This window comes from Orcinus orca, chromosome 17 (assembly GCF_937001465.1).
Source record: "Orcinus orca chromosome 17, mOrcOrc1.1, whole genome shotgun sequence".
Lineage (NCBI taxonomy): Eukaryota > Metazoa > Chordata > Mammalia > Artiodactyla > Delphinidae > Orcinus > Orcinus orca.
The window spans coordinates 42345643-42370841 of NC_064575.1; the positions used below are offsets into that span (position 1 = coordinate 42345643).

The window sequence follows — 25199 nt, forward strand, 5'->3', positions numbered from 1 at the left end:
ATTTCCACCATTCTGTCTTCCATCTCACTTATTCATTCTTTTGCCTCAATTATTCTGCTATCGATTCCTTCTAGTGTTTTTTTTTTTTTTTTTACCGGTACGCGGGCCTCTCACTGTTGTGGCCTCTTCCATTGTGGAGCACAGGCTCCGGATGCGCAGGCTCAGCGGCCATGGCTCATGGGCCCAGCTGTTTCGCGGCATGTGGGATCTTCCCGAACCAGGGCACGAACCCGTGTCCCCTGCATCGACAGGCGGACTCTCAACCACTGCGCCACCAGGGGAGCCCCCTTCTAGTGTATTTTTCATTTCAGTTATTATGTTGTTCATCACTGTTTGCTTGCTTTTTAGTTCTTCTCTGTCTTTGTTCAACATTTCTTGTATTTTCTTGATCCATGCCTCCATTATATTTCTGAGATTTTAGATCATCTTTACTGTCGTTACTGTGAATTCTTTTTCAGGTAGGTTGTCTATATCCTGTTCACTCGTCTTCTAGGTTTTTCCCTTGCTCCTTCATCTGTAACATAACTTTTGTCATCTCATTTTTTTTGATGGGTGGGGCTATGTTCCTGTCGTACAGGTTGCTTTCCCTGGTGCTTTCCACACTGGAGTTTGCAGGCAGTTGCGTAGAGCCAGGTCTTGGTGCCGAGATGAGGATCTCCAAGAGACTTCACTCAGATTAATATTCCCTGGGGTCTGAGGTTCTCTTTCAGTTCAGCGGTTTGGACTTGGTGGTCCTACCACAGGAGCTCAGGCCTGAACCCTGGCCTGTGAACCAAGATCCTGTAAGACAAGCAGTGAAGCAAAAAAAGAAAAAAAAAAGGAGCAGAACAATAACAAAGAATAAAAAATAAAATAAAAACAGAAAAATATATTAGAAAAAATAAAAATATAAATGAAACACCACCACCAAGGGGGGTGGGGCTTAGGCAGGGGTGGGGCTTAGGCAGGGTGGGGTTTAGGTGGGAGTGGAGGCTAGTCTCAGAATCCACACAGCTGAAAAGGTCTTGGGGTTTTGGGGGGCAGGGTTTAGGCTCAGCGTGGTCCATTCTATCTCTTTTCATTGGAGAATTTAATTCACTTATGTTTAAAGTAGTTATTGATGGGTAAGGACTTACTATTGCCATTTTGTTAATTGTTTTCTGGTTGTTTTGTAGATTACTGTGCCTTGTTTCTCATGCTGTTGTCTTTTTGTGTGTGTGTTTGATGTCTTTTGGTATCAGTATGCTTTGACTTCTTTATCATGTTCTTTTGTGTAATTTATACAAGATTTTCACTTGTGGTTACCGTGAGGCTTACATAAAATATAACACCCTATTTTAAACTGATAACAACTTAACTTCAATAGAATTTGTAAACTTTACACTTTTACCTCCACCTCACTTTTTAGGTTATTGCTGTTATAATGTATATGTTTTCATATTATGTAACTGACAACAGATTACTACAGTTATGGTTATTTTTGCTATGCTCTTTTACAAGTTTTAAACAAAAGTTAAGTGAATTATGCATCACTATTACCATATTGGAGAAATAATGACTATATACTTATTACCAGTGAGATTTACACTACCTTTTTATGATGTTATTAACATTCTTTCACTTCCACTCAAAGAACTGCCTTTAGCATTTCTTATAAGGCAGGTCTGGTGGTAAACTCCCTCAGCTTTTGATTGTTCAGTGAAGTCTTTATCCTTCCTTTGTTTCTGAAAGAAAACTTCACCAAGTATAGAATTCTTAGTCGACAGTTATTTTTTTTCAATATTTCTAGTATGTCATCCCATTCTCTCCTGGTCAGAAAAGTTCTGCTGATAATCTTATGGGGGTTCCCTTGTATGTGGCTTCTCTCTTTTCTCTTGCTGCCCTTACAGTTCTTTTGTCTTTGACTTTTGACAATTTAATTAATGTGTCTCAGAGTAGCCCTATTTAGATTCAATCTATTTGAGGTCCTTTGGGCCTCATGGATCTGGATGTTCATATCTCTCCCAAAATTTGGAAAGTTTTCAGACATTATTCCTTTAAATAGGCATTCTGTCTCTTTCTCTTTCTCTTCTTCTGGAATTCCCATGATGTGAATACTTTTTCCCTTTCAGTGTCTCCCAAATTCCCATAGGTTTCCTTTACTCTTTTTCATTCTTTTTTATTTTTGCTCCTCTTCCTGGGTAACTTCCAGTGTTGTATCCTCCAGGTCACTGATTCTTCTGCATGGTTGAGTCTACTTTTGAAATTCTCTATTGAATTTTTCAGTTCAGTTATTGTATTTTTCATCTCTAGGAGTTTTGTTTATTTTGGTTTGTTTTTGATGGCTGCTATTTCCTTGTCAAACTTCTCATTATATTCGTGCTTTGTTTTTCTGATTTTGTGTAGCTGTCTGTTTTTTCTTGCAGTTCCTTAAGAGGAATTTCCTTAAGAGGATCTTATTGAATTCTTTCTCTGGCATTTCATAGGTGTTCATTTTAAGGCCAGTTATTGAAGTTTTATTAATTTCCTTTGGTGATGTCATATTTACCTGACTTTTCATAATCTTTGATTCCTTACATTGATATTTGTGCATTTGAGTAATTAGGCTCCCCTTCCAGACTCTACAGGTTGGCTTTGGCAGAGACAGTTCTTCAGTAGCTCAGTTTGGGTTTTGGGGTATGTCTGCTGGTAATGTTTTTGAGCAGGTGGGGCCTGCTATTATGCTTTATTGGGGGCAGGGCAATTGTTTCAGCTCTGAGGATAGGGATAGGGGTTGTGCCATTGGCTGAGAACTGTTGGATAGTACTACTGGCTTGGTTCCCTACACAAGTGAGGCTGTAGGATGGGCTCCATGGTTGCCTGGATTCTCTGGTCAGACTTACTAGATGGTTGGGACTGGTTACTATATACAGTAGTAAATGGGACTTCTGTGCCCTGGCATGGCAGCAGTACAGGACCCAGGGCCTATACAGCTCATTGTTTGGGGACCCAAGCCAGTCCATAGTGTGCACTGACTTCCCTGGTCAGGTGAGGCCACTGGTTTTGCTCTGCAGATGGGGGAAGCCATGGTCTGTGCTCTCTGTTCAAGTACCACTGCATGTAGGGGTGTTGAATGAGCTGTGTAGCTTCCTGTGTGCTCTAGTTAGGTTCCTTGCTTGGACACATTGGAGACTGTACCAATGAACAGGGCTATGAATTAGAATAATTGCCTGCATGTAGCAGGACAAGCAGCTCTAAAGCTGGTGAAGCTCTTTGTTGTTTTAACTCAAGCCGACCCACACCCCAAGTTCCCTGACTGAACATGGCTGCTGGCTTTGCTCTGCAAACTATTGGCTTTGCCTGCTTCTCAGCTCAAGTGCCACTGGGATGCACAACTTCCAGGAGTTGTCACCAGCCTTTCTGGTGAGATGGGGTCAGAAGACATTCTCCATAGCAGGTGGGGCTGTGTCTCACCTCCCCTGCCTAGGCAAGAGGGGGAGGTTTAGCTCCAGGCTATTCTCAGTTTCCCAAATAAGGTCCCAGATAAGGAGATGCCAGGACCTACCCTCAGTTTTGGCTATGAATTAATCCATCTGTTTGTGCATAGCACGGGAACATTCCACACCTGCTACTGGTTTTGCTTCGTGGGTAATCAGCTTTGCTCACCCACCTCTTGGCTTGAGCACCACTGGGCCACACTACTTCCAGAAGTTATTGCCAGCTCCTCTGGTAAGATCGGCCTGGAAGACACTCACCATAGTGGGTGGGAATATGATTCAGCTCCTTGCTTGGGCGTGGGCAAACTGGGCTCTAGGGCCAACAAAACTCCTCTGAAGATCCGAATCAGGCAGATCTGCTCTCCCCCAAGTTCCCAGCTTGGTTCTGCAGATGAGCAAAGCTGCTGGCTGGGATTACTACTTGGGCACTGCAGTATGAGCTTGGTCTGCCAAGATCTATGTGCTGGTTGTTGCGAGCCCCTCCCCCTCTTCTCTGTCACAGTCAGATTTCCTGCGGTTGAGCCCCACAGATTTCCCATCTTTGTGGTACAAGATCAGAGTAGGGGCTTTCACAAAATGACCCAAAATACTGGATCGGGCTAGTTGTCTCTCCTGGGATCTCTTTTCCCACTGAGGGAACCAGAGGCTCAGGGAAGATCTGTCCAGGTGGTGCTGTGCTGGCCTGGTGATGGGGCAATGCTGTCAATGTATAGCCACCTCTCTTACCTTCTAATGAAGTCTGTCTTGGTCTCTGTGGTACAGGAGGTTGCTTCAGCCTTGTTCTAGGATTCCCTCAGAGGTGTCTTGTTCTCAATAGTTGTTAGTTGTTGTTCTTGTGAGGGGGAGCAAAGCCAGGAACAACCTATGTCACCATTTTGGTGATGTCACTCTCTAGGATATATATTCTTAGAATGAAGTCCTCAGATATTACAGTCTTGGTTTCAGTGGAGCCATTAGCATTATACATTGATCACTGCAGAAAACTCTGAGGTCTTTTTGGTAACCCTTCATTTTTAACAAATATCAATAGTGGTTTCATTTGCTTTTTATTTCACTTCTTAGCAAAGCAAAATTAGCACTAGAGTGTAAATGTCTATCATGATATCTCAAGTATATTGCCATATAACCACAGGAAAAGAAATCAGCCTAGTCATCCTAACTTTTCCTTTTTACTGTTTCTATCCTTTCCCTCTCTGCTTTAATGAATCTTCTCTCCACTTTGTTCTCTTTTAATGGCATCAGTGATGTACACTCAAATTAATAAAAAATTGAACACCTCTGAGATAGATCCTTACAATTGATATAATGGGTAAAAGAATCTTTATTGGAAGAGCCCACTTTAAAAAATCAGAATTATTTCATCTCCATTCAGATCATGAAGTTCCTTCGGTTTAATGTTAGCCCAAAAGTGCTACCATTCAAATATATGATGTTTTGTTTAATTAACTAATTTCTTGTTTTCTACCCATTTCTTACTCTAACCAAAGGATCTTAAACTTGAACCTCTAGAAGAAGTTATTGAAGGGAATACTAAACCTGTAAGTACTTTCCCTAGGTCAAAATTTTAGAAATATGTACTTTGAAAACATAATTTAATTTCTTCAAAATTAGTTACTATCTCAGTGAAAATTAAAAAAAAACAATACATGGGCATATTTCATTATGTGTAGCTAAGTAGGATTTTCTAAATTGTGATTTGTGGAAAACTGATGCCTACTTCACAGGGGTTTTCTGAAAGAACCTGTTATGTAATATGTGAAAAGTGAAATTTTTATGCATGTATAAATCAATGAGTTATTAAATAATTGAATGAATATGACTGGCAGAGAAGGGCAACATTCAAATTGTATCATCAACTAGGCTGAAGGGTACACCTGAGCTGAAACTTGGTCCTATTAATTATTGTATTTTCAGCATATAGCCCAGGGACAAGATGCTCAGAAATCATTTTCCAAAGAAAAAAATTGATGTTTAGAGAAAAGTGAACGTTTATGCTCGTGGGGAAAATATACCCATCCAGAAGGGTGGCAATTGATGGAGACTGAAAGAAAATGGACAGTGATCCTAATAGGTTCATTATATGCAGCAAAAAAGAAATTAATGTATAAATTAACTAACTGAAAAGCAGCACATACCATGCTTTATTATTTTATTTTATTTTGAGGCAAATATTTATAGCACATACTGCTTTGGGAAATTGGATGTTTGCATTTACATTTAGCGGAAATTTGGATTTTAAAATCTTGGGTATCTACAGAAAATCACTTTTTTCTTAATACCTTAAATATATTATATATTGTATAGATCTTGTAGGATCAGTCACATTTACATGAAACAAGGATATGAAATACCTTCCATCTCTGTATCATGTACTTATTCTATAGGCACTGCTTGTGTGATAGAAGGTGAGACTCACCTGCATGTCAGCTCCTGTTCATCTGTCCAAACTCACAGCACAAAGGAAATTTTCATAGAGGGAGCTTTTTCTCAGAAAAGTTTAATAATGGCTGTTGTGATTAGAATCCTATAGATGTAGACACAATTCCTAGCTATACTACATGTTCAGTGCTCTTATTACTCCAAAGACAGGGATGTGGTCTGTGTTAATTTATCAGGCACCCAGAATTTTAAAGTGATAGGTTTTGGCACGAAGGTGAGGGCAGAGGGCTGTTGAGCACAGATATTATGCAGGTCTTCTGTGCAGTCCCATAAGCACAGGATTATGACCTTGAGGTCTTGCATCTGTGTTGTCTCTTAGGTTTGCATGTAGAGAAAACTACACTCCAGTCAAGAAACATGAACATAATTTTTCTAATGTTAGGAGAGATTATTGTCTATTCTTAAATAATTTCTTAATATAAGTATTCTCTCCCACTAGCTGTGAAGGAGAAAAATTTCTAAGGATTATTTATGAAAAGTGACAGACTCTTCCATTCTCTGGTCCCCGACAGAAAAGAGAGATCTATTTTAAGAGATCTATCAACCCATGCAGTATTGCCAATTCAATAGTGCATGGAAGTACTTTAGAGAAAAAGAACTGGGCAAAGTAGTTCGATAGTCAATATCATTTAAAAGCAGGAAAGAATATTCTTTAACTATTTTTAACCATATGTAAAAGTAAAAAATTATGCTCTTTGGGAATATACACATAGTAATAGTCTGAGCTGGTTTGTTTTTTCATATTTGTCATCAAAAGTTGTATTTTTTACTAGTGGTAGTATATGTATCACTATCAATTCCTATAAAACCTCTATATTCATAATGACAAAAACAATTTTTCACTGTTATTTCACAGCTAGCACACATAATTGTATGTTACTTTTTGATCAGTGATTTTTCCTGGTGACCAAAAACCAATTCTAGAATTCATTGACTGGAGAGGTATTTTTCCTTTTCCATTAGTGAATGCATGAGAACTTTGAAAAATAAATCCTACATCAGAATGCAAAAAATAAATTTTTATTATATACTTTATTTTTAAAAGTTAATCTTTATTGAGCCTTTGCTATGTGCAAGTGTTGTGTTAAACCCACACATATGTAACTCAGTCTTCACAATAGCCATATGAGGTGGTGCTGTTATTAGCTCCATTTTACAGATGAAAAAATTAAGTTGTAAAAAGGTTTAAATACCACAGCTGAAGTCCAGAAGTTCTATGCCAGACCTACAGTACTCACCACAGTGTAATACTCCAACTCTAGTGTTTGGTGCACTTTGGGAAGTAGAGTTGCTTTTGCTAGTGAGGTTATGAGCTAATGGATGACTTTTTTTCATGAGATTTCCTACCACTAGAGCAGAAAGTATTATCTGGTAGGCTTATTTAAGCACACAGCAAAAGTCCTGAACCCTAGTATCTGCCATACTAGTTTTCTGGTACGTGAGCCATTACATAATGATGAATGTAGCATATAATCTCTGTTTAAGTCCATTTCTTTTCTCAGCCTGGAGTAAGAGAAGTAACATTTATTGAATATCTATCATGGGTAATATCTTTACATACACTATTTCATTCCATTTAACCTTCCTCAAAACTCTGTGATATAAGTACCTTTATTCCAATTTTGCATATCAGAAGACTTGAGAAAGATTAAGTAACTTGTTCAAGGCCACAGAGCTAGTAAAAGTGAAGCCAATTTACACCTCCTGGTCTAAAAGGAGAAAGAAAAAAGAAAAGAGGGCAAGATGATGGAGGTAGATAAAAGAGCACCTAACAGTGCTCAGAACCACCTCAAATCCTTTTCTGGAATGGATAGTATATAAATAAAATTTACTAAAGGAATTTTAAGAATAGTCAATGGTTAAAAGCAAAAGCACCTTTTATTTTTAACTTGATCACTAACTATGTGCTGGGCCCTGAGGGAGTGTTTGTAGATAAAGTGGTGAATATTACAGACAAGAAGACAGACTAGAAGGAAATATAGGCAAATATAACTAGGATCTACAATAGGATGTGATGAGTATTATTATAGGAAAGTATAGATTTTCATAGCTAGGGAACATGACCTAATTTAGGGGCCAGGAAATGCTTCCAGAATGACATAACATTTAAGATGAAATCAAAAAGGATAAGTAGGAGTTTCTAAAAATGATATCCATATATCTCTTACAACACTGAATTGTTCTAACCTTTCACTAAAAGAATAGGTGCTACATGGGAATATTAAAATATTCCAGATGATTTATATCAAGCATGTCATAAAAACAGCAACCTTAGGAATTCACTATTTTATTATTTCTTAATAAAATAGGAAATAAATGCACATCAGGGGTAAATGCAGATCTAAAGTCCAAGACCTTGGTTTTATGACTCACTGAAAATTTAGGGATAATTTATTGTCTTCTAGCTATCAAGTACTAAGAAGTGAGTATGAATCACTGAAAGGTTAGTACGATTTTTGAAGGGAATTGCATCAACCAGACCATACATCCTGGATCTGGCCAGGTGTATTGATCCACCTGAATACTTTCTGCCTGGTGCAATTGTGTGCTTTGTGTGGTCTCAAATGACTCAAATAGTCTCAAATGACTATTGGGGAAAAAAAATGATCATTTTCAGATATTTTCTACTTTCAAAAGGAGTTTTTAAAAAGTCAATATGGGGAGGACCTTCAAGATGGCGGAGGAGTAAGAAGACCTCAGACTTCCAAAAGGGCAAGAATATCCCCACATACCTGGGTAGGGCAAAAGAAAAAAGAAAAAACAGAGACAAAAGAATAGGGATGGGACCTGCACCAGTTGGAGGGAGCTGTGAAGGAGGAAAAGTTTCCACACACTAGGAAGCCCCTTCACTGGTGGGGACAGGGGTGGATAGGAGGTAAGCTTCAGAGCCACAGAGGAAAGTGCAGCAACAGGGGTGCAGAGGGCAAAGTACAGAGATTCCCTCACAGAAGATCGGTGACGACCAGCACTCACCAGCCTGAGACACTTGTCTGCTCACCTATAGAGCGGGTGGGGGCTGGGAGCTGAGGCTCAGGTTTCAGAGGTCAGATCCCAGGAAGAGGACTGGGGTTGGCTGCATGAACACAGCCTGAAGGGAGCTAGCCGGGAGTCCAGAAAAATGTCTGGATCTGCCTAAGATGAAAAAGACCATTGTTTCCGGGTGTGCAAGGAGAGGGGATTCCTTCCCTGTCTGCCCACAGAAGGCAGATCACCGCCTAAACAAACTTCAGAGATGGGCGTGAGCCGTGGCTATCAGCTCGGACACCAGAGATGAGCATGAAACGCTAAGGCTGTGGCTGCAGCCACCAAGAATCCTGTATGCAAGCACAGGTCACTATCCATATCCACCCCCCACCCCGGAAGCCTGTGCAGCCCACCACTGTCAGTGTCCCATGATCCAGGGACAACATCCCCGGGAGAACACACAGCATGCCTCAAGTTGTTGCAACGTCACACTGGCCTCTGCCGCCACAGGCTCACCCCACATTCCAATTATAACTACAGTACACTTCCCTCCCCCGCCGGCCTGAGTGAGCCACAGCCCCCTAATCAGCTGCTGCTTTAACCCCATCCTGTCTGGGTGGGAAGAGATGTCTGAGGGCAACCTACATGCAAAGGTGGGGCCAAAACCAAAGCTGAACCCCAGGAGCTGTGCGAACAAAGAAGAGAAAGGGAAATTTCTCCATGAAGCCTCAGGAGCCGCAGATTAAATCCCCACAAACAACTTGATGTACCCTGCATCTGTGGAATACATGAATAGACAATGAATCATTCCAAAATTGAGGCCATGGACTTTGGGAACAACTGTGGACTTGGGGTTTGCTGTCTATGAAAGATGTGTTTCTGATTTTTATGTTTATCTTAGCATAGTTTTTAGCACTTGTTATCATTGGTGGATTTCTTTATTTGTTTGATTGCCCTCCTTTTTTATTATTATTACTTTTTTTTTACATTTTTATTGGAGTATAATTGCTTTACAATGGTGTGTTAGTTTCTGCTTTATAACAAAGTGAATCAGTTATACATATACGTATGTCCCCATATCTCTTCCCTCTTGCATCTCCTTCCCTCCCACCCTCCCTGTCCCACACCTCTAGGTGGTCACGAAGTGCCAAGCTGATCTCCATGTGCTATGTGGCTGCTTCCCACTAGCTATCTATTTTACGTCTGGTAGTGTATATATGTCCATGCCACTCTCCCACTTTGTCCCAGCTTACCCTTCTGCCTCCCCGTATCCTCAAGTCCATTCTCTAGTAGGTCTGCATCTTTATTCCCATCTTGCCCCAAGGTTCTTCATCACCTTTTTTTTTTTCTTTTTAAGTTCCATATATATGTGTTAGCATATGGCATTTATTTCTCTCTTACTTCACTCTGTATGACAGTCTCAAGGTCCATCCATCTCACTGCAAAGGACTCAGTTTTGTTCCTTTTTATGGCTGAGCAATATTCCACTGTATATATGTGTCATGTCTTCTTTATCCCTTCATCTATTGATGGACACTTCGGTTGCTTCCATGTCTTGCAAATATTTTCTCCGATTCTGAGTGTTGTCTTTTTGTCTTGTTTATGGTTTCCTTTGCTGTGCAAAAGCTTTTAAGTTCATTGGGTCCCATTTGTTTATTTTTGTTTTAATTTCCATTTCTCTAGGAGGTGGGTCAAAAGGAATCTTGCTGTGATTTATGTCATAGAGTATTCTGCCTGTGTTTTCCTCTAAGAGTTTGATGGTATCTGGCCTTACATTTAGATCTTTAATCCATTTTGAGTTTATTTTTGTGTATGGTATTAGGGACTGTTCTAACTTCATTCTTTTACATGTACCTGTCCAGTTTTCCCAGCAACATTTATTGAAGAGGCTGTCTTTTCTCCATTGTATATTCTTGCCTCCTTTGTCAAAGATAAGGTGAATTTTGTGTGTGTGTTTATCTCTGGGCTATCGATCCTGTTCCATTAATCTATATTTCTGTTTTTGTGCCAGTACCATACTGTCTTGATTACTGTAGCTCTGTAGTATAGTCTGACATCAGAGAGCCTGATTCCTCAAGCTCCGTTTTTCTTTCTCAAGATTGCTTTAGCTATTCGGGGTCTTTTGTGTTTCCATACAAATTGAGAAATTTTTTCTTCCAGTTCTGTGAAAAATGCCAGTAGTATTTTGATAGGGATTGCAATGAAACTGTAGATTGCTTTGGGTAGTAGAGTCATTTTCACAATGTTGATATTTCCAATCCAAGAACATGGTATATCTCTCCATCTATTTGTATCATCTTTAATTTCTTTCATCAGTGTCTTATAATTTTCTGCATACAGGTCTTTTGTCTCCTTAGGTAGGTTTATTCCTAGATATATTATTCTTTTTGTTGCAATGGTAAATGGGAGTGTTTTCTTAACTTCACATTCAGATTTTTCTTCATTAGCGTATAGCAATTCAAGAGATTTCTGTGCATTAATTTTGTATCCTGCTACTTTACAAATTCATTGATTAGCTCTAATAGTTTTCTGGCAGCATGTTTAGGATTCTCAGTGTATACTATCATCTGCAAACAGTGACAGCTTTAACTCTTCGTTTCCAATTTGGATTCCTTTTATTTCTTATTCTTCTCTAATTGATGTGGCTAAAACTTCCAAAACTATGTTGAATAAAAGTGGTGAGAGTGGGCAACCTTGTCTTGTTCCTGATCTTAGTGGAAATGGTTTCAATTTTTCACCATTGAGGACGATGTTGGCTGTGGGTTTGTCATGTATGGCCTTTATTATGTTGAGGAAAGTTCCCTCTGTGCCTACTTTCTGCAGGGTTTTTATCATAAATCGGTGTTGAATTTTGTCGAATGCTTTCTCTGCATGTATTGAAATGATCATACGTTTTTTCCCCTTCAATTTGTTAATATGGTGTACCACATTGATTGATTTGCATATATTGAAGAATCCTTGCATTCCTGGGATAAACCACACTTGATCATAGTGTATGTTCCTTTTAATGTGCTGTTGGATTCTGTTTGCTAGTATTTTGTTGAGGATTTTTGCATCTAGGTTCATCAGTGATATTGACATGTAGTTTTCTTTCCTTGTGACATCTTTGTCTAGTTTTGGTATCAGGGTGATGGTGGCCTCGTAGAATGAATTTGGGAGTGTTCCTCCCTCTGCAATATTTTGCAAGATTTTGAAAAGGATAGATGTTAGCTCTTCTGTAAATGTTTGATAGAATTCGCCTGTGAAGCCATCTGGTCCTGGGCTTTTGTTGCTTGGAGGATTATTAATCACAGTTTCAATTTCACTGCTTGTGACTGGTCTGTTCATATTTTCTAGTTCTTCCTGGTTCAATCTCGACTGGTTGTGCATTTCTAAGAATTTGTCCATTTATTCCAGGTTGTCGATTTTATTGGCATACAGTTGCTTGTAGTAATCTCTCATCATCCTTTGTATTTCTGCAGTGTCAGTTGTTACTTCTCCTTTTTCATTTTTAATTCTATTGATTTGAGTCTTCTCCCTTTTTTTCTTGATAAGTCTGGCTAATGGTTTATCAATTTTGTTTATGTTCTCAAAGAACCAGCTTTTAGTTTTATTGATCTTTGCTATCATTTCCTTCATTTATTTTTCATTTATTTCTTATCTGGTCTTTATGATTTATTTCTTTCTCTTAACTTTGGGTTTTTTTTGTTCTTCTTTCTCTAATTGCTTTAGGTGCAAGGTTAGGTTGTTTATTCGAGATGTTTCCTGTTTCTTAAGGTAGGATTGTATTGCTATAAACTTCCCTCTTAGAACTGCTTTTGCTGCATCCCATAGGTTTTGGGTCATTATGTTTTCATTGTCATTTGTTTCTAGGTACTTTTTGATTTCCCCTTTGATTTCTTCAGTGATCTCTTGGTTATTAAGTAGTGTGTTATTCAGCCTCCATGTGTTTGTATTTCTTACAGTTTTTTTCCTGTAGTTGATATCTAGTCTCATAGCATTGTGGTCAGAAAAGATACTTGATATGATTTCAATTTTCTTAAATTTACCAATGCTTGATTTGTGACCCAAGATATGATCTATCCTGGAGTATGTTCCATGAGCACTTGAGAAGAATGTGTATTCTGGGTTTTTTTTTGGATGGAATGTCCTATAAATATCAATTAGGTCCATTTTGTTTAATGTGTCATTTAAAGCTTGTGTTTCCTTACTTATTTTCATTTTGGATGATACGCCCATTGGTGAAAGTGGGGTGTTAAAGTCCCCTACTATGATTGTGTTGCTGTCAATTTCCCTTTTTATGGCTGTTAGTATTTGCCTTATGTATTGAGGTGCTCCTATGTTGGCTGCATAACTAGTTACAATTGTTATATCTTCTTCTTGGATTGTTCCCTTGATCATTATGTAGTGTCCTTCTTTGTCTCTTGTAATAGTCTTTGTTTTAATGTGTATTTTGTCTGATATGAGCATTGCTACTCCAGTTTTCTTTTGATTTCCATTTGTACGGAATATCTTTTTCCATGCCCTCACTTTCAGTCTGTTTGTGTCCCTAGGTCTGAAGTGGGTCTCCTGTTGACAGCATATATATGGGTCTTGTTTTAGTGTCCATTCAGCCTATCTATGTCTTTTGGTTGGAGCATTTAATCCATTTAAATTTAAGAAAATTATCGATATGTATGTTCCTATTACCATTTTCTTAATTGTTTTGGGTTTATTATTGTAGGTCTTTTCCTTTTCTTGTGTTTCCTGCGTAGAGAAGTTCCTTTAGCATTTGTTCTAAAGCTGATTTGGTGGCACTGAATTCTCTTAGCTTTTGCTTGTCTGTAAAGGTTTTTTGTTTTGTTTTGTTTTTCTTTTTGCGGTATGCGAGCCTCTCACTTCTGTGGCCTCTCCCACTGCAGAGCACAGGCTCTGGTAGTGCAGGCCCAGCAGCCATGGCCCACGGGCCCAGCCACTCCGCGGCATGTGGGACCCTCCCAGACCGGGACACGAACCCGTGACCCCTGTATCGGCAGGCAGACTCTCAACCACTGCACCACCACGGAAGCCCCTGTCTGTAAAGGTTTTAAGTTCTTCATCAAATCTGAATGAGATCCTTGCTGGTACAGTAATCTTGGTTGTAGATTTTTCTCTTTCCACTTTAAATATATCCTGTCACTCCCTTCTGGCTTGCAGAGTTTCTTCTGAAAGATCAGCTGTTAACCTTATGGGGATTCCCTTATGTGTTATTTGTTGTTTTTTCCATTGCTGCTTTTAATATTTTTCCTTTGTATTTAACTTTTGATAGTTTGATTAATATGTGTCTTGGCGTGTTTCTCCTTGGATTTATCCTGTATGGGACTCTCTGTGCTTCCTGGACTTGGTTAACTATTTCTTTTCCCATATTAGGGTAGTTTTCAACTATAATCTTTTCAAATATTTTCTCAGTCCCTTTCTTTTTCTCTTCTTCTTCTGGGACCCCAATAATTCGAATGTTGGGGCATTTAATGTTGTCCCACAGGTCTCCGAGACTGTCCTCAATTCTTTTCCTTGTTTTTTTCTTTATTCTGCTTTGCAGTAGTTATTTCCACTATTTTTTCTTCCATGTCACTTATCCGTTCTTCTGCCGCAGTTATTCTGCTATTGATCCCTTCTAGAGAATTTTTAATTTCATTTATTGTGTTGTTCATCATTGGTTTTTTTTGGTCTTTAGTTCTTCTAGGTCCTTGGTAAATGTTTCTTGTATTTTCTCCATTCTATTTCCAAGATTTTGGATCTTATTTACTATCATTATTCTGAATTCTGTTTCAGGTAGACTGCCTATTTCCTCTTCATTTGTTAGGTCTGATGGGTTGTTGCCTTACTCCTTCATGTGCTGTGTGTTTCTCTGTCTTCTAATTTTGCTTAACTTACTGTGTTTGGGGTCTCCTTTTTGCAGGTTGCAGGTTCATAGTTCCCATTGTTTTTGTTGTCTGTCCCCAGTGGCTAAGGTTGTTTCAGTGGGTTGTGTAGGCTTCCTGGTGGAGGGGACTAGTGCCTGTGTTCTGGCGGATGAGGCTGGATCTTGTCTTTCTGGTGGGCAGGTTCATACCTGGTGGTGTGTTTTGGGGTGTCTGTGGCCTTATTATGATTTTAGGCAGCCTCTGTGCAAATGGATGTGGTTTTGTTCCTGTCTTGCTAGTTGTTTGGTCTATGTTGTCCAGCACTGTAGCTTGCTGGTCATTGAGTGGAGCTGGGTCTTGGCACTGAGATGGAGATCTCTTCTGGGAGATTTTCACTGTTTGATATTACGTGGAGCTGGGAGGTCTCTTGTGGAGCAGTGTCCTGAACTTGGCTCTCCCACCTCAGTGGCACAGCCCTGATGCCTGGCTGGAGCACCAAGAGCCTTTCCTCCACATGGCTCAGAATAAAAGTGAGGAAAGAAAGGAAGGAAGGAAGGAAGGAAGGAAGGAAGGAAGGAAGAAAGAAAGAAAGAAAGAAAGAAAGAAAGAAAGAAAGAAAGAAAGAAAGAAAGAAAAGGAAGAAAGGAAGAAAGGAAGAAAGGAAGAAAGAAAGAAAGAAAGGAAGGAAGGGAGAAAGAAAGAGAAAGAAAGAAAGAAAGAAAGAAAGAAAGAAAGAAAGAAAGAGAGAAAGGGAAAGGAAGGAAGGAAGGAAGGAAGGAAGGAAGGAAGAAGAAAGAACAAGATAAAAAATAAAATAATATAAAACTATTAAAATAAAAAATAATTATTAAGAGAAAAAAATTTTAATTAAAAAAAAAAGGGACAGACAGAACCCTAGGACAAATGGTAAAAACAAAGCTATACAGACAAAATCACACACAGAAGCATACACATACACACTCACAAAAAGAAAAAAAGGGAAAAATATATATATATCATTGCTCCCAAGGTCCACCTCCTCAATTTGGGATGATTCATTGTCTATTCAGGTATTCCACAGATGCAGGGTACATCCAGTTCCTTGTGGAGATTTAATCCACTGCTCCTGAGGCTGCTGGGAGAGATTTCCCTTTCTTTTCTGTGTTCGCACAGCTCCTGGGGTTCAGCTTTGGATTTGGACCCGCCTCTGCATGTAGGTTACCTGAGGGCGTCTGTTCTTCACTCAGACAGTACAGGGTTAAAGTAGCAGCTGATTCGGGGCCTCAGGCCTGCTCAGGCCGGGGGGGAGGGAGGGGTACGGATGCAGGGCAAGCTGCAGTGGCAGAAACCAGCATGACATTGCACCAGCCTGAGGCGCACCATGCATACTACCAGGGAAGTTGTCCCTGGATCATGGGACCCTGGCAGTGGCAGGCTGCACAGGCTCCCAGGAGGGGAGGTGTGGATAGTGACCTGTGCTTCCACACAGGCTTCTTGGTGGCTGCAGCAGCAGGCTTACCATCTCATGCCCATCTCTGGTGTCCGTGGTGATAGCCGCGGCTTGTGCCCGTCTCTGGAGCTCATTTAAGCATCTCTCTTAATCCCCTTTCCTCGTGCACCAGGAAATAAAGAGGCAAGAAAACGTCTCTTGCTTCTTCGGTACCTCTAGACTTTTTCCCAGACTCCCTCCCAGCTAGCTGTGGCGCACTAGCACCCTTCAGGCTGTGTTCACCCAGCCAACCCCAGGCCTCTCCCTGGGATCCGACCAAATCCCAAGCCTCAGCTCCCAGTCCCCAACCGTCCCGGTGGGTGAGCAGACAAGCCTCTCATGCTGGTGAGTGCAGGTCTGCACCGATCCTCTGAGTGGGAATCTCTCCACTCTGCCCTCCACACCCCTGTTGCTGCACTTTCCACCATGGCTCTGAAGTTTCCCCCCTCTGCCACCCACAGTCTCCACCCACGAAAGGGCTTCCTAGTGGGTGGAAAACTTTCCTCCTTCACAGCTCCCTCCCACTGGTGCAGGTCCCCTCCCTCTTCTGTTTTTTTTTTTTCTTTTGCCCTACCCAGGTACGTGGGCAGTTTCTTGGCTTTTAGGAGGTCTGAGGTTTTCTGCCAGCGTTCAGTAGCTGTTCTGTAGGAGTTGTTCCACATGTAGATGTATTTCTGATGTATCTGTGGGGAGGAAGGTGATCTCTGTGTCTTACTCTTCCGCCATCTTGAAGCTCTCTCTATTATTACTACTTTTAAATTTTGTTATTTTAATAACCTTATTTATTTTGTTATCTTAATTTTTTTCTCTCTCTATTTTTCCTGCGTTTTCTTCTGACCTGTGTGGCTAACAGTGTCCTGATGATCTGGCCTGATGTCAGGCCTGAGTTTCTGAGCGGGGAGAGTTGAGTTCAGGACATGGGACCACCAGAGACCTCCTGGCCCCATGTGATATCAATCAGTGAGAGCTCTCCCAGAGATCTCCATCTCAACACTAAGCCCCAGCTCCACCCAACCACCAGCAAGCCCCAGTACTGGACTCCTAATGCCAAACAACTAGCAAGATAGGAAAACAACCCCACCCATTCACAGAGAGGTATCCTAAAATCATACTAAGTTCACAGACACCCAAAACACAACAGCAGACATGGTCCTTCCACCAGAAAGACAAGATCCAGCCCCACCCACCAGAACACAGGCACCAGTGCCCTCCACCAGGAACTCTACACAAACCACTGAATCAACCTTTCCCACTGGGTCAGACACCAAAAACAGCTGGAACTACAAACCTGCAGGCTTTGAAAAGGAGACCCCAAAACACAGTAAGTTAAACAAAATGGGAAGACAGAGAAATATGCATCAGATGAAGAAGCAAGGTAAAAACCCACCAGACCAAATAAATGAGGAGGAAATAGTCAGTCTACCTGAAAAAGAATTCAGAGTAAGTATAGAGAAGAAGATCCAAAATCTTGGAAATAGAATGGAGAAAATACAAGAAACTTTTAACAAGGCCTAGAAGAACTAAAGAGCAAACAAACAATGATGAACAACAAAGTAAATGAAATTTAAAATTCTCTAGAAGGAATCAATAGCAGAATAAATAGGCAGAAGAACAGATAATGACCTGGAGGATAAAATAGTAGAAATAAATACTGCAGAGCAGAATATAGGAAAAAGAATGAAAAGAATTGCGGGCAGTCTCAGAGACGTCTGGGACAACATTAAATGCACCAATATTCAAATTATAGGGTTCCCAGAGAAGAAGAGAAAAAGAAAGGGACTGAGAAAATATTTGAATAAATTATAGTTAACAACTTCCCTAACATGGGAGATGAAATAGTCAATCAATTCCAGGAAACGCAGAGAGTCCCCTATGGGATAAATTCATGGAGAAACACGCCAAGACACATCTTAATTAAACTATCAAAAATTAAATTCAAAGAAAAAATGTAAAAGCAGCAAGGGAAAAGCAACAAATAACATACAAGGGAATCCCCATAAGGTTAACGGCTGATCTTTCAGCAAAAACTCTGCAAGCCAGAAGAGGGTGGAAGGACATATTTAAAATGATGAAAGGGAAAAATCTACAACCAAGATTACTGTACCAGCAAGGATGTCATTCACATTCAACAGAGAAATTAAAACCTTTACAGACAAGCAAAAGTTAAGAGAATTCAGCACCACCAAACCAGCTTTTCAACAAATGCTAAAGGAACTTCTCTAGACAGGAAACACAAGAGAAGGAAAAGACCTACAGAAACAAACCCAAAACAATTAAGAAATTGGTAATAGGAACATACATATAGATAATTACCTTAAATGTAAATGGATTAAATGCTCGAGCCGAAAGACATAGACTGGCTGAATGGATACAAAAACAAGACATATATATGCTGTCTACAAGAGACCCACTTCAAACCTAGTGGTTCATACAAACTGAAAGTGAGGAGATGGAAAAAGGTATTCCATGCAATGGAAATCAAAAGAAATCTGGAGTAGCAATTCTCATATCAGACAAAATAGACTTTAAAATAAAGACCATTACAGGAGACAAAGGACACTTCATAATATCAAGGGATCATTCCAAGCAGAAGATACAATAATTGTAAATATTTATGCACCCAACATAGGAGCGCCTCAATACATAAGGCTAATGCTAACAGCCATAAAAGGGGAAATCGACAGTAACACAATCATAGTAGGAGACTTTAACACCCCACTTTCACCAATGCAAAGACCATCCAAAATGAAAATAAATAAGGAAACACAAGCTTTAAATGAAACATTAAAAACGATGGAGTTAATTGATATTTATAGGACATTCCATCCAAAAACAACATAATACACTTTTTTCTCAGTAGCTCATGGATCATTCTTTAGGACAGATCATATCTTGGGTCACAAATCAAGCCTTGGTAAATTTAAGAAAACTGAAATCGTATCAAGTACCTTTTCTGACCACAACACTATGAGACTAGATATCAATTATAGGGAAAAAAAAACTGTAAAAAGTATGAAAACATGGAGGTTAAACAATATGCTACTAAATAACCAAGAGATCTCTGAAGAAATCAGAAAGGAAATCAAAAAACATCTAGAAACAAATCACAATGGAAACACAATGACCCAAAACCTATCGGATGCAACAAGAGGGAAGTTTATAGCAATACAATCCTACCTCAAGAAACAAGAAAAATCTCAAATAAAAAACATAACTTTACACCTAAAGCAATTAGAGAAAGAAGCACACACACACACACAAAAAACCCCAAAGTTATCAGAAGGAAAGTAATCATAAAATCAGATCAGAAATAAATGAAAAAGAAATGAAGAAAACAATAGCAAAGATCAATAAAACTAAAATCTGGTTCTTTGAGAAGAAAAACTAAATTGATAAACCATTAGCCAGGCTCATTAAGAAAAAAAAGAGAGAAGAATAAAATTAACAGAATTAGAAATGAAAAAGGAGAAGTAACAACTGACACTGCAGAAATACAAAGGATCATGAGAGATTACTACAGGCGACTATATGGCAATAAAATGGACAACCTGGAAGAAATAGACAAATTCTTAGAAAAGCACAACCTTCCGTGACTGAACCAGGAAGAATTAGAAAATATAAACAGACCAATCACAAGCACTGAAATTGAAACTGTGATTAAAAAATCTTCCAACAAACAAAAGCCCAGGACCAGATGGCTTCACAGGCGAATTCTATCAAACATTTAGAGAAGAGCTAACACTGATCCTTCACAAACTCTTCCAAAATATAGCAAAGGGAGGAACACTCCCAAACTCATTCTATGAGGCCACCATCACCCTGATACCAAAACCAGACAAAGATATCATACAAAACAAACTACAGGTCAATATCACTGATGAACATAGATGCAAAAATCCTCAACAAAATACTAGTAAACAGAATCCAACAGCACACTAAAAGATCATACACCCTGATCAATGGGGTTTATCCCAGGAATGCAGGGATTCTTCAATATACACAAATCTATCAATGTGATACACCATATTAACAAATTTAAGAATAAAAACAATATGATAATCTCAATAAATGCAGAAAAACTATCAACAAAATTCAACACTGATTTATGATAAAAACCCTCCATAAAGTGGGCATAGAGGGAACTTACCTCAACATAATGAAGGCCATATATGACAAACCCACAGCCAACATCATTCTCAATGGTGAAAAACTGAAACCATTTCCACTAAGATCAGGAACAAGCCAAGGTAGCCCACTCTCATAGCTATTATGCAACATAGTTTTGGAAGTTTTAGTCACAGCAATCAGAGACAAAAAGAAATAAAAGGAATCCAAATTGGAAAAGAAGAAGTAAAACTGTTACTGCAGATGACATGATACTATACATAGAGAATCCCAAAGATGCTAGCAGAAAGCTACTAGAGCTAAACAATGAATTTGGTAAAGTAGCAGGATACAAAATTAATGCACAGAAATCTCTTGCTTTCCTATACACTAATGATGAAAAATCTGAAAGAGAAATTAAGGAAAGACTCCCATTTACCATTGCAACAAAAAGAACAAAATACCTAGGAATAAACCTACCTGAGGAGGCAGAAGACCTGTATGCAGAAAACTTACAGTTTATAGACACTGATGAAAGAAATTAAAGATGATACAAACAGATGGAGAGATATACCATGTTCTTGGATTGGAAGAATCAACATTGTGAAAGTGACTATACTACCCAAAGCAGTCTACAGATTCAGTGCAATCCCTATCAAAATACCAATGGCATTTTTCAAAGAACTAGAAAAAAAAATTTCACAATTTGTATGGAAACACAAAAGACCCCAAGTACCCAAAGCAATCTTGAGAAAAAGAAACAGAGCTGGAGGAATCAGGCTCCCTGACTTCAGACTATACTGCAAAGCTCCAGTAATCAAGACAGTATGGTAGTGACACAAAAACAGAAATATAGATCAATGGAACATGATAGAAACCCCAAAGATAAACTCATGCACATATGGTCACCTTATCTTTGATAAAGGAGGCAAGAATATACAATGGAGAAAGATAGCCTCTTCAATAAGTGGCACTGGGAAAACTGGAGAGCTACATGTTAAAGAATACAATTAGAACACTTCCTAACACCAGACACAAAAATAAACTCAAAATGGATTAAAGACCTAAATGTAAGACCAGACACTATAAAACTCTTAGAGGAGAACATCAGCAGAACACTCTGTGACATAAATCACAGCAACATCCTTTTTGACCCACCTCCTAGAGAAATGGACAAAAATAAACAAATGGGACCTAATGAAACTTAAAAGCCCAGCAAAGGAAACCATAAACAAGATGAAAAGACAACCCTCAGAATGGGAGAAGATATTTGCAAATGAAAAAACTGACAAAGGATTAATCTCCAAATATACAATCAGTTCCTGCAGCTCAGTATCAAAAAAACAAATAATCCAATTCAAAAATGGGCAGAAGACCTAAATAGACATTTCTCCAAAGAAGACATACTGATTGCCAACAAACAAATGAAAGGATGCTCAACATCACTAATCATTAGGGAATCCAAATCAAAACTACAGTGAGGGGGCTTCCCTGGTGGTGCAGTGGTTGAGTTCGCCTGCCGAAGCAGGGGACACGGGTTCATGCCCCGGTCTGGGAAGATCCCACATTCCGTGGAGTGGCTAGGCCCGTGAGCCATGGCCGCTAAGCCTGCGCATCCGGAGCCTGTGCACCGCAACGGGAGAGGCCATAACAGTGAGAGGCCCACGTACTGCAAAAAAAAAAAAAAAAAAAAAACACCACAGTGAAGTACCACCCAACACTGGTCAGAATGGCCATCATAAAACATCTACAAACAATAAATCCTGCAGAGGGTGTGGAGAAAAGGGAACCCTCTCTCACTGTTGGTGGGGTAATGTAAATTGATACAGCCACTATGGAATACAGTATGGAGGTTCCTTCAAAAACTAAAAGTAGAACTACCATATGACCCAGCAATCCCACTACTGGGCATATACCCTGAGAAAACCATAATTCAAAGAGAGTCATGTATCAGAATGTTCACTGCAGGACTATTTGCAATAACCAGGACATGGAAGCAACCTAAGTGTTCATTGACAGATGTGGCACATATATACAATGGCATATTACTCAGCCATAAAAAGAAACGAAATTGAGTTATTAGTACTGAGGTGGACGGACCTAGAGTCTGTCATACAGAGTGAAGTAAGTCAGAAAGAGAAAAAAAATATGCTAACACATATATATGGAATCTGAAAAAAAAAAAAAGTTCTGATGAACCCAGGGGCAGGACTTGAATAAAGATGTAGACATAGAGGGTGGACTTGAGGACATGGTGAAGGGGAATGGGAAGCTGGAACGAAGTGAGAGAGTAGCATTGACATATATACACTACCAAATGTAAAATAGATAGCTAGAGGGAAGCAGCTGCATTGCATAGGGAGATCAGCACATTGCTTTGTGACCACCTAGAGAGGTGGGATAGGGATGGTGGGAGTGAGACGCAAGAGGGAAGTGTTATGGGGATATAAGGTTATGTATAGCTGATTCGCTCTTTTATACAGCAGAAACTAACACAACATTGTGAAGCAATTATACTCCAGTAAAGATGTTAACAAAAAAGTCAATATAATTTTAAACAAAGTTTTATCACTTTCTGATGCTTTTCAAAAACTGTTAACTTTTCTTGAGCACATTATTTTTGTATATATACACTAGAATCCCTTTTCATACAATAGGAGTTTACAAATCTAATATCTTTTTTTTCCTTCTGTATCCTCATTAAACCTATGAATAATATTTTGTGAGTAAATTAATTCTGCCATGCACTTTAATGTGTTTTGTGGACTATTGCCAACTAATATGTCTGAGACTTTCAAAACATAGTCTTGCTTTGCAGTAGCTGTTAAGAGACTCCAACAAGAACACACAAGGAAGGCTCTGATGTTTCTGAAGAATGCTTGGAACACAGTTGTAAATGTAGTAAATAGAGACAGAATAACATAAAACAAATTGGTTGTGTTTAAAACATTTCTTTGTCTCCAGTTATTTAAAAAGCTGATATTTCTTGAAATAAAAAGATCCAAGAAATCAGAGGTACACTCAACTGTAATGTAACATCACTGGCAAATACTATTCAGTAAACCTGGATTAACCTTTCATAATTAGCACTTCTCAGCCCAAGAAATCCCTAATATTCCACCCTAATTCCATTGTAACAAAATCCCTCTAAGGTAAGTCATAAAAGCAACACTAACCCCTTCTAAAGCAGAGAAACAAAAATGTAGCACTATTTTCTACCGTGAAAGAAAGTTCTGGGCTGGCCATTTACATTATAGGATCTCAGATTTCAGTAAGGATTAAAGGCTGTATATTTTAAACAAGAGACATATAGAAATATCATGAAGATATTAGGACCCCTTCCCTACTTCTCCCATACTCCATATACCACATCTTAACCTAGCCAGCATAGAAAAATATAAGGATTTTCTTTGGACCTCAGAAAGTCTACCTTAAATTACCCAAGATTCAAAAAGCTCCACTTGTCACAGTAGTCATAAAATGCAGGCAGATTATCTGGGCCCCTTTATAAGTTTATTTCTTTGTGTACATATCTGAGGAAAAGTGGGGAAAGAAGTGCCTTGTTTGGATTGCAAAGTAAATTTAATTTTTCCAAATCATATTCACATCCATGTATATAAGTAAATGAACCATTTAGCTATTGCTATATAGCAAACCACCCAAAAGTGAATGGCTTAAACCACAGTTCTGCATGTAGGCAATTTAGGGCGAGATCATCTTGGTGGTCTCAGCTGGCTCCCTTTTGGCGTCTGTAATCAGCTGCATGCCAGCTTTACTGATCTTAGCTGGGCTTTCTCATATGTCTAGGTCCTCAACTAGGATGAATCCACTGACTCAGCTTTGTTCTATGTGGTTTTAATCCTCCAGCATAGGGGTTGGCAAAACTACAGCTCACTGCCTGTCTTTATATATAAGGTTTCACTGGAATAGAGCCATACCCATTTGTTTATTTATTGCCTATGTTTGCTTTCACAATAAAACAGGGGAGTTGAGTAGTTGTGACAGGAACCATATGGCCTTCAAAGGCTAAAACCTTTACTATCTGGCCCTTTACATAAAATGTTTGCTTGGGGCTTCCCTGGTGGCACAGTGGTTGAGAGTCCGCCTGCCGATGCAGGGGACACGGGTTCGTGCCCCGTTCCGGAAGGATCCCACATGCCGCGGAGCCGCTGAGCCTGCGCATCCGGAGCCTGTGCTCCGCAACGGGAGAGGCCACAACAGTGAGAGGCCCACGTACCGCAAAAAAAAAAAAAAAAAAAAAAAGTTTGCTGACCCCTGCTCTAGCAGGGCTCATTTACATGGCAATGTCAGGGATCCAAGCAAAAGAGTGGAAACTCACAAGGTCTCTTGGGGCCTAAATTTGAAACCACCACAGCGTCACTTCTGCCATGTTCTGTTGGCCAAAGCAAGTTAGAAGTCCAGCCCAGATCCAAGAAAAGGGGAAATAGAATCCATGTCTAGATGGAGAAGTAAAAAGTCACATTTCAAAGGGCATGGGTTCAGGGAGCAGTGAAGGACTCTGGTCATATTTACAACCTGCCTCACTAGATCACATAACAATTGCCTTCAGACTAAAAGAATTGTGATGGAATAGGTGAATATATTTATAATATTTCATCAGGAAAGCCCATAAGAATCATGTGAGTCACTGTTCATCAAATACCTGACCTGTAGATTTTTGTCAAAAGGATGTATCCATAATTATTTTGGTAGAGATTATCTTTAGCACAAAGTGAGAGAGTGGCATGGACATATATACACTACCAAACGTAAAATAGATAGCTAGTGGGAAGCAGCCACATAGCACATGGAGATCAGCTCGGTGCTTTGTGACCACCTAGAGGGGTGGGATAGGGAGGGTGGGAGGGAGGGAGACGTAAGAGGGAAGAGATATGGGAACATATGTATAACTGATTCACTTTGTTATAAAGCAGAAACTAACACACCACT

General features: G+C 39.5%; 1 protein-coding gene across 2 annotated transcripts in view; it reads left to right on the forward strand.

Moving 5' to 3' along the window:
- NECAB1 (N-terminal EF-hand calcium binding protein 1) overlaps window positions 1–25199 on the forward strand; it is a 259253-nt gene that overhangs the window by 215679 nt on the left and 18375 nt on the right. The window contains exon 9 of one of the 2 annotated variants that reach the window (XM_004283224.3): window positions 4922–4972. The exons of the other annotated variant lie outside the window; for it this stretch is intronic. Coding sequence (XP_004283272.1) covers window positions 4922–4972 — 51 coding nt within the window. The remainder of the gene's footprint in view (window positions 1–4921; window positions 4973–25199) is intronic. 2 annotated transcript variants of the gene reach the window in all.